Source organism: Musca domestica, unplaced genomic scaffold (assembly GCF_030504385.1).
Source record: "Musca domestica strain aabys unplaced genomic scaffold, Musca_domestica.polishedcontigs.V.1.1 2, whole genome shotgun sequence".
NCBI lineage: Eukaryota > Metazoa > Arthropoda > Insecta > Diptera > Muscidae > Musca > Musca domestica.
This window is the reverse complement of record NW_026712249.1, coordinates 43809968-43825599: the sequence shown is the minus strand read 5'-3', so window position 1 is coordinate 43825599 and position 15632 is coordinate 43809968. Positions and strand designations below refer to the sequence as shown.

The following is a 15632-nucleotide window of genomic DNA, read 5'->3' as shown; positions in this document are numbered from 1 at the left end:
TGGCACTTTCTAATTTTAGATATTTTAAAAAATATAAAATTTCGAGAAAATAAAGCCATTATAAAATGGTATTCCCTAAATTTAGGTATATGAAGGTTTTTAAAAACTTTTAATTTGGAATTTGGTTTCTCAGTGGAAAAAAATTACAAAAATTCCCAATATAGAGCCACAGTGTAACGTAGGTCTCTGTAGAGCCAAATTGGACTAGATTCCCAAAAACAGAGATAAATTCGAAGGAAGCATTTCTCTTCAATGTTCATATCTTAGTCAGGAAAAAGAACAACATTTGAACTAGGCCAAAAAAAATAAAAGTCCTTTGAAAAACCTGCATAAAGCTGAAGACTTAAAAAAAGACTAAAGACTGCATATTTTTATGAGAGGAAGAATAATAAATAAAAAAATATATAATAAAAGACCTGCATTAGTAATTTTTTGCCATACTCTGTGGTACCGATTCCGAACTTCAAATACAAAAAAAAAACAATTCTGGTGAATAATGTCGCTAATATCATCAAAATACCGAATAAAATAATATGAAGTCGTGGACCTGCCAATTTTCTGTCTTAGGTTGTAGTATCTATTACGAACTTCAAATACGAAATTTGACACAATTCCGGTAAATAATGTATCTAAAATCATCAAAACATCAAATCGGGAGGCATCTTTATATCGGGAGGCCATCCGAAGACCTGAATATGAAACTTTTTGTCATAGGCTGTAGTACCCATTTCGAAGTTAAAATACAAAATTCGAACTAATTCCGGTAGTTAATGTCGCTAAAATCATCAAAATACCGAATATCTGAAGCTACAGTTATATGGGGGCTATACGAAGACTTAGACCTGCATATGCAATTTTCGGTCACAGGCTGTAGCACCTATTACAAATCTCGAATACCGAATTTAAAACCATTCTGGTCTATAGTGCCTCTAAAATTATCAAAATACCGAACATTTGGAGGTAGTGTTATATGGGGTCCATCCGAAGACATGGGCCTGCATATGCAACTTTCCGTCACAGGCTATAGCACCTATTATGAAGCCAAACTACGAAATTTGATAAAGGAAAGCCTGTAAAATGTCGCTAATATCACCAAAATACCGAATATCTGGAGCTACAGTTATATAGGGGGCTATACGAAGACGTAGACCTGCATAGACAATTTTCCGTTATAGATTGAAGTACCCATTACGAACTTCCAATACGAAATTTCAAGCAACTCCGATGAAATATCTCGCTAAAATCATGAATACCGAATATTTGGGGTACCGTTATATGGTTGCTATACTAAAACTTTCACCTGTAGACAAATCTCCTACAAGGATTAAAGTACTCCCACAGAACTCCCTGTGTAGAATTTTAGATAATTTCATCGAAAAATATAGCTACAATCATAAAAATACCGAATATTGGGGGATACCGTTATACGGGGGATATGCGATATGGTGGGCTTGCATAGACAATTCTCTTTCAGGGGGTAAAGTATTCACAAAGAACTCCTTGTGCAGAATTTCAGACAATTTTATTGCAAAAAGTGGCCATCCTAATAGCTTCTATTTTCTGAGGCAGGTTTTTGTTTTCCTATAGTCCCTGTATAACGGCAACCCCTGATATTCCGTTTTTTATCATTTGATACGGCCAAAACGTGCCTCATGGAAATAACGGTTTTAGACCCAAGGTCTCTTTGGATCAAATGCGTTTCAGGACATTTGGAGTCGATCTAGGGGTTTCCGTCCGTCCGTCTGTCTGTATGTCTGACTGGGGCACGATAACTCTCGAAGTGAATATCCGAATTGGCTCAAACTGGTACATCCACGAAATTTTTACAGAAAATATTTTACTGCACAGAAAAAGAAAAAAAGTCCAATTTTGCTCCCACTTTGCAAATTCTAATATTTTTATCGGTGCTAGGTCTGGTATCTCCCCCCCAAGCGTCAAACTGTTAAATATTCACGAAGCTCATAAAACGCCAAATTAACATCTGATTCCCTTTAGACTTGCTACATCTCATCTCACATTTCTGAAAAACGAAACGCTCATAAAATATGAAAGAAAAATCCAAATCTTTTCAAATTTCACACACACGCAAAAATTATTGCTAACGCAAGATCTGTTGTGAAGTTGGTAGATATCTGCCAAGCCTTTCTGGTACCACACCCGCAAAGGGTCACAATTTTCTCTCACAATTGCAATGCTTCACAACTTGCTATATCTAAATATTTCCTCAATCAAAACCCTGATATGAATATTGAATTTATGATTTTGCATAAAATTGTTCGATTTTCTTGAAATTTTGCCCATACCAATATTTGTATCTGAAGTAAAAAAGAAATACTTTTTTGGTACTGAAGTAGAATTTTTGTGCCCTATAATAGTGCAAAAACTTTTATTCCGAAAGACGCATTTCATGTTTCCAATTAATGGTCGATTTTTTTTTTTCAGTAATTTCTCAAATGAATCATAGCTTAAAATATATATACCTCAATTCAGCTCCTTGAGATCTGCAATGTATTACCGACAATATATCTGTCGCTTAGGAAAGCTTGCATTGTAATTCAGTCTCATAATACATACAACTCGCTACAATTATTCACTTATTATGTCTGTAATAAAACTTCAACTCAATGTAGCATCACCAAAAAATTTCCCTGGGTTATAAATAAAACCCCAAAAGCTAGAATCGCCCCACAAACATTTGTACATATGTATCAGTGTATTTCAACAGCATCCGTATCCGGCTAGAAAATCATATGACTACGACGACGATGACTGCGATGATTCGCCCTGGTGGTACTAGTCGAATATTTATATATTCGTTTAGCTTTGCAAGCATTGCATCCTCCCCAACCCCCTGCAAAACGGTTGATGGCGCATAAAATACAATAAATGGTTATGCACGGATTTCACGTATTTTGTTTTAAAAATTTAACATTTCTACGTGCATCTGTAAATTAAATTGGTGTTATCTGCATGTGTTATTGCCAACTGCCACTACCGCTTGCTGCATAGATTTGGGGCGAACGGATGGTGAACGGAACGGAAATAAAACATTTACGTATCACACCTTCACACGCTCGCTAACATCAACTCTATTAAAAGCAAGCGAGCGAGCAACGACTACAATTGCAAATGCAACAACAGGAGCAGCATCAGTTCAACAGCGAAAAAAAAACAAGCAACGGAAACATTATTGATGACACATTCAAATATCTTTTAATGCACTTAAAAGCTTTGCACCAAAACACCGTTCTCATATATTTTCGGTTGTTTTTTTTTTAATGGCATAGATGGATGCAGCGATAAGGGGCCAAAACTATTAATAACAATTATTCTAAATATCTGTGAATTATTTTCGCAGTTTTCTGTTTTTTTTTTTTTTCAAGGTGCAAATTGAATTGATTTTTTGCGGGGAGTCACTACCAGCAGAAAAAATATCAGTACAAACCGAAGGTCTTTGCTGAAAAGTAAAGAGGGGATTTTCATCGAAGTTGAATTAAATTTTGGTTTAAAAAGAAAATGTTTAAGAGATTGCTGAATTGTGGCTTATCTAGGTGATATGGTTGATATAGACAGTTTTGAAAATCGATTTTTCAATTCAAGTCAAACGAAACGAATTTACATTGAAAATCCGATGGACACAAAGCGAGTCATTGTTTGGTGCAAATTTTGGTTCAAAGAGATAATTGTGTCATTTTTCTTCGCAAGGAGTGGCCGTTACTTTATCGGGCAAATTTTAACGAATTTTTATATTCACAAAAATTGAAGTGGAGGATATTGGCAACACTCGATGAGATGATGTCGATTGAAACTACGGTTTGATACCGTTGAACTACTATTTGTGGGGTGACGTCAAAGATAAGTATTACGTCGACAAGTCAAAGACAATTGACGTCTTTAAGGACAATATACTACTGAATGACAAGCCAAGACAGCCATTTGAATGATATTATTTTCCATAATTAACCGGAAGAATTGCACTTTTGAAAAAAATATAATCCGTTAAAAATTCTGTTAAAATCTTAAAAATACCGAATATATGTAGCTAACGTTATTTTGGGGTCTATATGAATGCGTGGACCTGCATAGGCAGGCAATTCCCTACAATAATGTAGCTAAAATCGTCAAAATACCGAATAAAAGGAGGTTCCGTTATATGGGGGCTATACGAAACGTGGACTTGGATACGAAAATTGAAATATTTCCGATAAATAATGTCTCTAGAGGATGAGATTAAAAAACTAGAAAAAGGTCAAGCGCCATAATTTTTATTCTTTTTTAAATGTTATTGAATGAAAGCAAAAAGGTCGGAAATAGCATCAAATTTTAGAATAAGGTTAGATTTATGGCCTTCAAACGGCCAATAAAACCGTCACACGCTGCCCGAATGTTGTTCTGCGGTATTTTGGCCCATTTCAGGCGAACCGCTTGCTTGAGGTGATCGACATTTTGATATTTTTTAGTTCCAATTTTGCTTTTCAAAATACTACAGACACAATAGTCCAACGGATTGGTATCGGGAGATTTTGTTGGCCATTGTGCCCTGGAAATGAATCGAGGAACCTCATTTTGTAACCATTCTTGGGTAGCGCGTGCTGAGTGCGATGGTGCTGAGTCCTGTTTGCTGTTGGAATGTCCAAGGTCTGCGGCCAAAATGTTTGCATGCCTCCACAATATTTTCGCGATAATATTCGAGATTTATTCTGATGCCACGGTCGATCACATCGGCTGTTATGGCGACCCACACCATCACCATGACATGAAGGTGCACATTTTCAGCCAACCTCTTTGGCAAGTAAACACGATACTTTGTTTGTTTACACTGCTGGAGAACTGCTGGACAACGAATGTTTTCTCATCGGAGAAAACCAAATTCGGCAGTTCACCACTTTCGGCCAAGCGAAGCAATTCTTAAGAACTTTTGAGTCTATTTTCTTTCGGTTGCAGTGTAAGTTCTTGCACATTTTGGAAATTCAATTGCTTTACCCCGAGCTCATTTTTCAATATTTTCCGAATGGATTATTGCGATATGTTCAGCTAACAATCTATTTTTCGGCCACTGCGACAGGGGTTTCGATCAAGTTGCTTCTTTACTTTTCGAACCTTTTCTGCTGATGTTGCTGTTTTCTTCCGTCCACATCCTTGACGTCGGGCTACGCTACCAGCATCGATCGATTGTACAAGACACAAATGATTTATTTACATTTAAATGCTGGAGTGCTCCAACGATAGCCACTTGTGGTTTCCAGCCAAATATATAGGAATCACAATATCACGCTTGAATTCCATCGCGAGTAACTTTTTTTTCTGGAAAATTCTCACCAAAATGCTTTGGTACGCTTGTAAACAATATAATGAGCTGTTACTGGAATCATTTTAACAGCTGTCGGACGAGTGGCTTAGAAATGACAGCAGCCTGAAGCTGATTGCAGTTTTTTCATCTCACCCTGCATAGTACACATATCCAAGATCACCTCTAAATATCAATTCCAGATCAATATCAAATTTAGGGATTTTAGTCATTTACCCAATACCAAATCCAGCCTAATTTAGTACTTTTTCAGGCTACACATGAACAGCGACCCTAATACCAAAATTCAACTACTATCTGTTCACCCAAATCCAAATTGTACCAAATGTAGTACTATCTAGTACTTTTCGAACAATTATAGAACACTTTTCCAAACCACATCAAACCAAATTAAGTACTATTTCGTACTTTTCGTACAATTACAGTAAATATTTCCAAAACCACTTCCATATATCAAATACCAACAGAGACCTCAATATTATACAGTACTTTTCGTGTATTGTAAAACACATTTCCAAAGCTCTCTTTTAATCACAAACCTACCACCAACAGGGATCCAAGTACAAAATTAAGTTTCATCCGTTCACCCTTAACCAAACTGTTGCGAATTTAGTACCATTCAGTACAGTTCGCACACTTAGTATACTTTTCCAAAACCACCTTCACATATCAAACTTATTTTCCAACCTTGATTCTCATACTTAATTTAACTCTATCCGTTCAAATAATACCAAAAGGTATCATTTTAGAAGTTTAGTACAATTTTAGAACATTTCATAAAAATTTAGATTTAAAAAAAAAAAACACTTTGGTGTCTTTTTCCTGCACTCCATTAATGGCTCCATTCATTCAATTTCGAGCATTGTGAAGGCTTGAAAGCAGATTCAAGGGTTTTCGGAATCCAAAAATACGAACTGCGGTAAAGTCAATAATAACTTTAGCAATGGTAAATGTTTCTAAGATTTCTAAAATATAACTATGACATTTGGACCTTCAAAGTAACCAAACTATAGTCTAACAATATTTGCAAACATAGTTTATAATACCAAACTATAGCCCATATGCTGGTATATTATGGCTAAAACTCACGTATAAAAAATCGTAAAATATTCAAAATTTTCCATTTTATATAGGACATTTATTTTATACATTTGCCATGACTGCATATTTGTGTCACATTTCTCTTTTGCCATTCAAAAATGTCAAGACCTTACAATTGATCAATCAATTAAAGATAACCTATTGAATGATTCATGCAATATTCATATTTAAATTATGCCCACATACATACATTCTATTATTCACAATGTAGCATTGAACCAATATATTTTTACCTTTCAACCGCAATTGGTGTTTTTTTTTTCCTTTGAACGAATTCAATCTTATTATCCTCTATAATACAAATACAAACATACAATCAAACTTCAGTTAACATCCATTATATGAGATAGATACACGCAACCACCGATAAGTTCAAACGAAGATAATGTAGACATCGAGAATAACATTCGGACATTTTCCTATGCAAATACAAAACCACAAAGACAAGCGACCGAACGAACGAAGAGAAGAAGAGTTCAGCTGGTCAAGCAGCAACTAAAAAACAACCAACCCATCAAACATGACAGTTAAAAAAAATTGCTTTGGTCATCACAAGGAATCTTCCTTCTGCTGAAGGTATGAGAGGCATGGCAGCAGAATAGTAAATATGCAAGTGCGTGTGTTTGACAATATCAAGGAAGAATTCACACACAAATACATATGCATGTGAGTGTATGGGTGTGAGCCACACAGTTTTTTTATAAATAATGATAGAATGCTGAACACAAAATGCATTTACCACATGTCAAGTGCATCTCATAATAATAATGGCCAACTTTGACTATGAGTTGACCAAGTAGCCAAACACATCTACACTACCCACTACAAAAATACATATGTATCTGAACAGTACCCACTTAGGTGCAATCTTCGTTTCCATACAGACACCCACCAACCACTGAAACTTGAAAAAATGTATTTTCTCGGCAATCGAGACATGAAAGTTTTAGTCCAGGACAGAGGCAGAGAGATCGTTAGCAGAATGTATGTGGGAAAATGTTATAAATAAACTAAATTACCTTATTTTTGATGCTTAGAGTTTTTGGTTTTCTTTTGCTTGGGTATAACACACCGTATACTATGAGGGTGGGTAAGGAAGTTTGCAAAATTAAAACCGGTAAAAAAAGTCTAAAAGTCGGGCGGGGCCGACTTTATGATACCCCACACCCCTTTTCATATTTAGTAGAGCTTCATATAAAAATACAAAATACAAATATAACAAATCGAAAGAACAATATATATGGGAGCTATGGCTATATCTGAACCGATTTTCACCAAATTTGACTTACTTATTATACCCTTCACCATAGTATGGAGGGTATATTTAGTTTGTCATTCCGTTTGTAACACCTCAAAATATACATTTTAGACCCCACAAAGTATATATATTCCAGATCAGCATAAAATTCTATCTCGATTTAGAGATGTCCGTCCGTCTGTGGAAATTACTCTAGCTTCTGAACGAATTTAAGTCGGTTGATAAAATGTTTCTCAAATATATTATGTCTGCGGAGCTTATGGTATTGAAAATGGTAGATCCACCTTTTTGGTATAGCCCCCATATAATGGCACCTCCTGATATTCGGTATTTTGATGATTTTAGCGACATTATTCACCGGGATTTTTTCAAATCTGGTATTTGAAGTTCGTAATGGATACTACAGCCTAATGCAGAAAATTATCTGTGCAGTCCACGTTTTGGTATGGCCCCCATATAATAGTACCTCTCTATATTTGGTATTTTGATAATTTTAGCTACATCATTCACCTATTTTTTTTTTTTCAAGTTTCGCATTTGAATATTGTAATGGCTTATGACAAAAGTTGCCTATGCAGGTCCATGTCGTCGTATAGACCCTAATATAATTGCTACAATCGGCATTTTTAAGATTTTAACAAAATTTTTAACGAATTTTATATTTTTGAAAATTTCCAAATTCGTTCCAAGTGGTGGAGGGTATTCAAAATTCGGTCCGGCCGAGCTTACAGCTTTTTAACTTGTTGCTCTGCTCAATTTGGTGTAAGTACCAAATTCCATCCCATTTGGACTAATATTACACGTTTTGAGTACAATAAAAGAAAAATCGGACGAAGATATGTATGGGAGCTATATCCAAATCTGAACCAATCTCTATAAAAATAGTGAATGGTATTTCTATGCTGTATTTGATACATTTCCTCAAATATCGTTGTGACAGAGTGCATATTACGGCTGCGGAGGACAAAAATATCAAATCGGATGAAAAATATATATGGGATCTATAGCTATATCTGGACCGATTTTGATAAAATTTGACATACTTATTTCCAGGCTTAATTTAGTCGTATATGCAGAATTCCATACTATTTGGGCCTATATAACACGTTTGGTGCACAATGAATGCAAATCGGACGAAGATATATATGGGAGCCTTGAGTTATGATTATTCTAACTTTTGACCCTTGATCTTGTGTTAATAGAAATATTGATATCTGTAAAATCTGATTGGAATCTGATAGTAATTTCGCCTTTTATTAGCTTCATTGATATAGGAAATTTTGACCCTTTGTGGAGGAGGTACCATAAGGAGTAGACCGAAACATTCCATCTTCACAGCAGATCTTGTGTTAGTAAGTAATGGGATATGTGAAATATGAAGATAACTGGGAGGTACCAGAAGAAATGTTCCTATCTCTTATATCTTTATAGCAGATCTTGTGTTGATAGAAATATTGAGATCTGTAAAATCTGATTGGAATCGGATGTTAATTTCGCGTTTTATGAGTTTCATGGACAATTAAAATGTTTACCCTTTGTGGAGGAGATACCAGAAGGAATGGACCGATATATTCCATCTTCACTCCAGACTCCAAATGTCCAAAAACGGATTTGATCCCAAAAGACCTAGGGTCTGAGAGTGTGAAATATAATTTATATGAAATAATGAGTTAAATGGAAAATTGTCTGGAAAGAGGATTTATGTCCTTTCGTAAACATAGTACCCAGATGAGATTCAATCAAAATAAATGTCAGTCAATAAATAATAAATACCTTGTTACTTAATTGGTAGAGCTTGGTATCCTTTGCAATTACCAAGTGGATGGTGAATGGAGGAAGACAAATATAAACCTGGAAAGAAATACAAAAAATAGTGAAGTTGAAAACCAGTCAAGTAAATCGAGTATTTAATACCACACTCCATTTTTAGCAAAGCTTTAAAAGCTGCATTATGTATATATTATTAGCACAGATCTTAAACATTTGGTACACGATATTTGAAATCTGAATATATAATTTCAAATCTGATACCAAAATCTCAAATTTCAATACGATTATTCCGTGGGCACATATCGAACAAAAAATTCTCCCAGCAATTTTCTTACAACGATTCAAGAACAACTAGAGAGACATGACATCCAAATCGGATGAAACATATATATGGGAGCTATCGAATCGATTTTCACCAAACTTGATGTACCTGCTTCTAGACTGAATTCTGTCGGATGTACCAAAATTCTGGTCATTTAGACTTATACTGGCCATTTGGTACACAATTAACCCGAAATCGGTTTGATATATATTGCATCTATATCAAAATCTGATTAAATTTTGCAGAGGTATTATGGGCTGTATTTGATATCTGGTACCAAATATCATTGTTGTCGAATGCATATTACTTTAAATCCCAAATCGGATAAAACATATATAAGGGAGCAATAGCTATATCTGAACCGATTTTCACCAAATTTGTAGAAAATGCATCTACATGTATTCTTCTATCATGGAAAACATGAAAAATATGTGATGTCATTGTTTATTTACAGTGAAAAAAGTTTCCGCACCATCGGCGTTGACGTTTTGTGAAATATAATAGCGATGTATTATTTTCGCAAACAAATCTCCACTGCGAAATTACGCATTAATAAAAGTTTCCCTCAATGTTAAGATAAAAAATTGCAATCTACTCCAAATAAATTATAATAACGGTAACTCAAGCAGAAAATAACCACATGGCATTGCCATACTCAAACTATCGAATGCAACAGCTGTTTTTAAATGTCAGTGTTTGACATTCTTCCATTCTCTCTTTCTACATTTTCACATTTTTCCATATGTTAGCATAATACCAAGCATTCGGGAATTCATTCAGTTTGTTCTTTAGTTTATCAATTAAAATCTTTATAAAACACCAAAGACAAAATGTCCTTTATGAAAGGTAGAGCTCCCGTACGCCGTACACTGGAGTACTTGAATGCTGGACGTTTGGTTCTGAAGGATAAAGTGAAAATCTTCAGTGTTAACTATAATACCTACGGTGAGCATCATGATGGTGCCCGGTAAGTTGATACGTAACAATGCTGCTGAGGGGACATGAATTAAAACAATTTTATTTTTGCAGTGATTTTGTTTTTTGGAATATACCCCAGGTTCAGTATAAAAACCCTGCAGTCCAAGTTGTTACCTTTAAGAATATGACACCCTCACCATTTGTTCGTTGTTATTTTGAGGATGGTCGTGATATTCTAATAGATATCGATAGCAAGAATCGCCATGAAATTATGGACCATTTGATGAAGGTTGTCGGCAAAACGAAGTAAGTATGAGTCTGTAGTGTGCAGCGGAACAATAATGGAAGATTTTTTTAAAATTATTTTGATAATTTGGTTTTTCCACAATTATATTGTTCGTATAGAGGTTATAACATTGTGGTCCGTCTTTATCGGCTATTAGCTAGAACAGGAACATGCAAAAAATAGATGGCAGTACATTTCGGAGGAATCAGTGCTAAGACAATATTTAGGAATCACAACATAGAACTAAAACCCTTATCCTTAAACACCACCAATTAGTAAATCCTTACAACGGGCTGATTTCAAAAATCTTTACTAATATCGTCCTTTAACGATAATATAAAGTGTATATCTGGACTTACTATATACTTTTCTGATACAAAACCAGGCTCTAGATGCGGTTAAATTTATTTTTTAAATTGTTTTCATGAAAGCTGACGCCGGTTTCAAGCCCACATTTGTGAGGGTCCTGTACTATATGTATAACCAGGATGGTTTTGGTGCAATAGAGTTCATGATGGTGCAGTCGACGCAATTCCTATTGGGCACGAATTGACAAAGGTGTGCCTCTGGTTACAGCCCATAAAAGTAGCCGAATTTTTGAATCTGGAGTTAAAATCATATTAACAGAAACCGAACGAAACACTCTGACGCGGTCGCAGAATTGATGGAGCAATACAGTTTGTACATCACCCTCGGATATCAACCACCTCCCATAGCAAGTGAACAATGAGAGCCACAAGAGAACAATGAGAGCAACGTGACACGTGTGACACAATTTGAGTTAGACCCGAATTGATAGCATTGCGTAGAACACTTTCCCATGACACGCTGCACCTATTTAACAGGGCACACAACCTACTCAGCTAAATCATGTTTGGCAAAACCATACAGCTTTCTCCTTTTTTAACTTGGAGTTAGAAGCAGAGACAGATTAAAGTTGAATCAGTACGGCAGTACGAGCGGCTACAACAACAACACCTTTTAACTGACAAGCCAAGGTTTCAAACTTGGCTCGAAGATTGTGCTGTGGACATTCTGGAACAGAAATCCTTCGGACAAGTGCTACGAACTTTTTTTTTAGCAACGACGTTGTCTGCTTCTTTGATTTCAAGAATAATATGTGCCATCTTTGTAGCAAGCTTTATAAGACTTGACTGTTTGGTCTGCATTTGCAACGTCACCTACAGTAAACTCTGAGGGAAGATGTCTGATACGACGCAGTACACCTCGCCTTTCGTTCTTGTAGTGTTCAAATAACCGATGCACTTCATGGCTGCAGTCACCATTAAATATGTCTTGTAATACGATGGTAGCAACATTTTAAAACTAACTGCCTTAAATTTTGCGAGATCAGTAAAAACAAAACCAAATTCCAAGCGTTTCCAAAATTCAACAATTTTTGTATTAACCCCTCGATTTAGACTTTTTTTAACGTTTGAAATTTTCCTATCAAATGCTCTGAATATTTTATTTTGGGACTCCTGGAACGATTGCATCCCACGTTCTTATTTGTAGTATAAGTCTGGCTGATAAGAATGTTGCAGACTTTTTCCAATGTCAAAGTAAAGTATTATCTGTGAATTGCCGGCTTAAAAGATTTTTTAGTATTTTACTCACTGTTAGGAAATATCTCAATTTCGTAGCTTCTATTTTTAAAGACAATCTTCTAGCTTCTATTTTTAAAGACCTCACACATTGAAAATTTTGGACTGAAACTAGTTTCGACAGTTGTAAAAAAATTCTGATATTATACTCAAGGAAATATTTCAATCATGGTAGAATTACAAGGTAACCCTTTCAGGCCAGCTGGTATCAATTTGATATGTCAAAAAATTGTTGTAATTTGAATTCGCCTTCATTTACACATAAGAAAATTGTTGCATGATTTCAAAATTTAACAATGCTATTGATAGAAAATAGAGATTTTACGATTTTATAGAGTATGAGGGAAAAACTGTATATTCAGCATATGGTAGGCATAGGTAATACGGAGATCTAAAATTCGTGGATATTTGAAAGAAGTGAAGCAGGGAATTTCATATAGAAGATAAAATTTCATATAGAAGGTAAACCGATACATGGAATTTCATCATCTTATTTGTACGGATTTTCAACTATGTTATACACTATAGGGCTTCAACAGTGAAAGGTGAATGATTCCAAAGCATATTGGATTGGTTTGGGGAACAAAACATTGGCAATTTTTGGGGTGTGATTAAATATTGAGATAATTTTTTTATTTCAAATTGTTCGAATGTATTAAAGTTATCTATACATAAAAGACTTCCTATCTGCTATACATTTCATAGCTAAGCAAATAATATGCGTGGACTCACAGTAGACTCAGCCCCTGTATCTTCTGCAATCTTTGATCCAAATCTTAAGTAAGCCTGAGGAGTAAATATACCCTAAAGTACCTTTTAGGTAGCATGACACTACAGCGAGAAAGCTGACGATGTAGCATGTACCAGAACCACCACAAAACCTAATTGTAAAGCATCAAAACTAATTTTCCCGATATTTACTATATTACTTGTAAAGAACATTATCGCTGTTGAATATGAAATCAACGTTGCCAACGTTACCAAGACTGCATGCTGTGTAAGGATGATGAAGAGATAACAACGATTGGACATCTATTATCGCAAATGTCCTTCGTTGGCGCGCTGGAGACTACGAACACTGCATTTCCAGTCTCAGTGATTTTCAAAAATGCTATAATCAAACCAAGATGCAGAGGCTTCAGCATTACTTTCAATCGATGTTGGAAGTTTTGAATATTTGCTTTTGTAATAGAAAAAACAAAAATTTTGAAAATTTTTAATTCAATATTTTGATTGGAAAAATAATTTGCCCCAAATTTTGTACTTCAAATCAATTCGCCCTGACTACAACTTTGACATATCAAGTTTCCAAAAAAGTTGCTTTGTTGTAATTTTCGCCTATGTTGTTACCTGGTATTTCTACCATGATTTCAATACTTTAATCATGGTAGAAATACCAGGTAGCAACATAGGCGAAAATTACAACAAAGCGAATTTTCTGGAAACTTGATATGTCAAATTTATAAGCAAAGCGAATTTACTTGACATATAAAATTTGAGGCAAATTGATTTGCACCAATCAGAAAATTACATTTTGAAATACAAACAATTTTGTTTTCTTTTATTGAAATTGTAAACATTTTAGTTTTGCATAGAACTTGTGAGATTTTGCGAATTGTCATAGAAGATTTTAGTTAACTCTATCAACGTTGTTCGTATCATTTTTTTATCATAGTAAGCAATCTCCAAATCGGATATAAATGTGGGAAAAATGTTCTTCGACTTCCCCAGGTACTAATGTGCATGGATATCTTAAGCTCATTGTAAACTTATTTTACATATCTCTCTTGTAGATCAGTTATCAATGGTCGTTGTGATGTGTGTTGTGAAATTTGGTTTCGGCTTTGTGACAAAATTCTGGCCGCCCGGACAAAAAACAAATCTAATTGCGGCTAGTTACCCTCCAAATAAGGCATATTTGGTGCAATCACAATTTTGGCAAACTACTCAACTCGATTTGTGCGATTCACATAAACATTCAAAGAAAGTCTTTGGAGATTGTTGAATTCTATCCGGGATTCTAAGGTCTTTGTATTGGTAGAAACTGGCAATGTCTTAAAATGTGGTGTATACATTGATGCTTGTGTGTGGCTAATGGATATGGAATCCTAAATAAAATCGTACTTCGATTTCACTCTGGTCATTTGTTTAAAATATTCAAGCCACATAATGTTAATTGTTTTATGAGGACATCTAGGAGTTCGATTCTTATGTCTTAAAATAATGTCAACTAAGGATCATTTTGGTGTAGCTACGTTTCAGCTAACGTTTCAGTCGTATTTTCAGCAGAATCATGGAAAATGTTTAACAATATCCGTGCTCTGATCTCATAGAGCGTAAAAACGTAGACTTACACCAATTTTCTCGATTAACTCTCAGTTGCCTTATCTAAATTTTCAAATCGCTCAAAAATTTCTTTATGTGCATATTTGTGGCGAATTTAAATTACAACAATTTGTTTGGCATATCAAGTTGCCACCAGCTGGCCTGATAGGGTTACCTTGTAATTCTACCATGACTTTAATAGAGCAGTATGAAACAATGTGTCCTAATTCTGCATCATGATATGGATATTAAGTTTACAATGAAGGTTGTTGGGTAGTTTGGATATTAAGATTGCGATTAGTTTACAATGATTTGGCTCGACAGTATATTACTTTATTTAGAGTTGTAAAAAAATGACTCTTAAATATATCTGCGGCTTGAGACCTAAAAATCGTATAAAAACTCAAATTTTAAGGATCGGTAATGTTCAAAATTTCTTTCTATATTGCCCTCAACATCTTTCCTATTTCTGTATTCATTTGAGTCAATTATTTATTCATTTGTTTCTTTTTCCTTACAGAGAACAATTGGATGCCGAGGCACGTTTGGCCGAGAGTAAAGATAATCCTGCCAACTTTGGTCACGGCTGTAATCGCCACTGCATTTGTGAAATACCCGGCCAAGTACCATGTCCAGCATTAGTTAAATTACCCGATCATATGCGTGGCAAACACATATTTGCTCCTAAATAAACTGTGCTACGTTTTTCAAAACATTTAAATTGCTGTTTTGTTTTTTCC

The 15632-nt window shown here is 35.0% G+C and overlaps 2 protein-coding genes across 3 annotated transcripts in view; one reads left to right on the top strand and one right to left on the bottom strand.

Moving 5' to 3' along the window:
• Positions 1-12733, bottom strand: part of LOC109613166 (uncharacterized) — a 34565-nt gene extending 21832 nt beyond the window's left edge. For both annotated transcript variants that reach the window (XR_002194832.2, XM_059122195.1), the window contains exons 1-2: positions 12581-12733; positions 9441-9518 (exon numbers count right to left, since the gene is read on the bottom strand). The gene's annotated coding sequence lies outside the window, so the exon portion shown is untranslated. The remainder of the gene's footprint in view (positions 1-9440; positions 9519-12580) is intronic.
• Positions 10505-15613, top strand: LOC101894276 (small ribosomal subunit protein mS25). The gene is made up of 3 exons (XM_020037718.2): positions 10505-10726; positions 10789-10983; positions 15413-15613. The coding sequence occupies exons 1-3, from the start codon at positions 10590-10592 to the stop codon at positions 15582-15584; spliced, it is 504 nt and encodes a 167-aa protein (XP_019893277.2). The 5' UTR covers positions 10505-10589; the 3' UTR covers positions 15585-15613.
• The last annotated feature ends 19 nt before the right edge of the window (positions 15614-15632 follow it).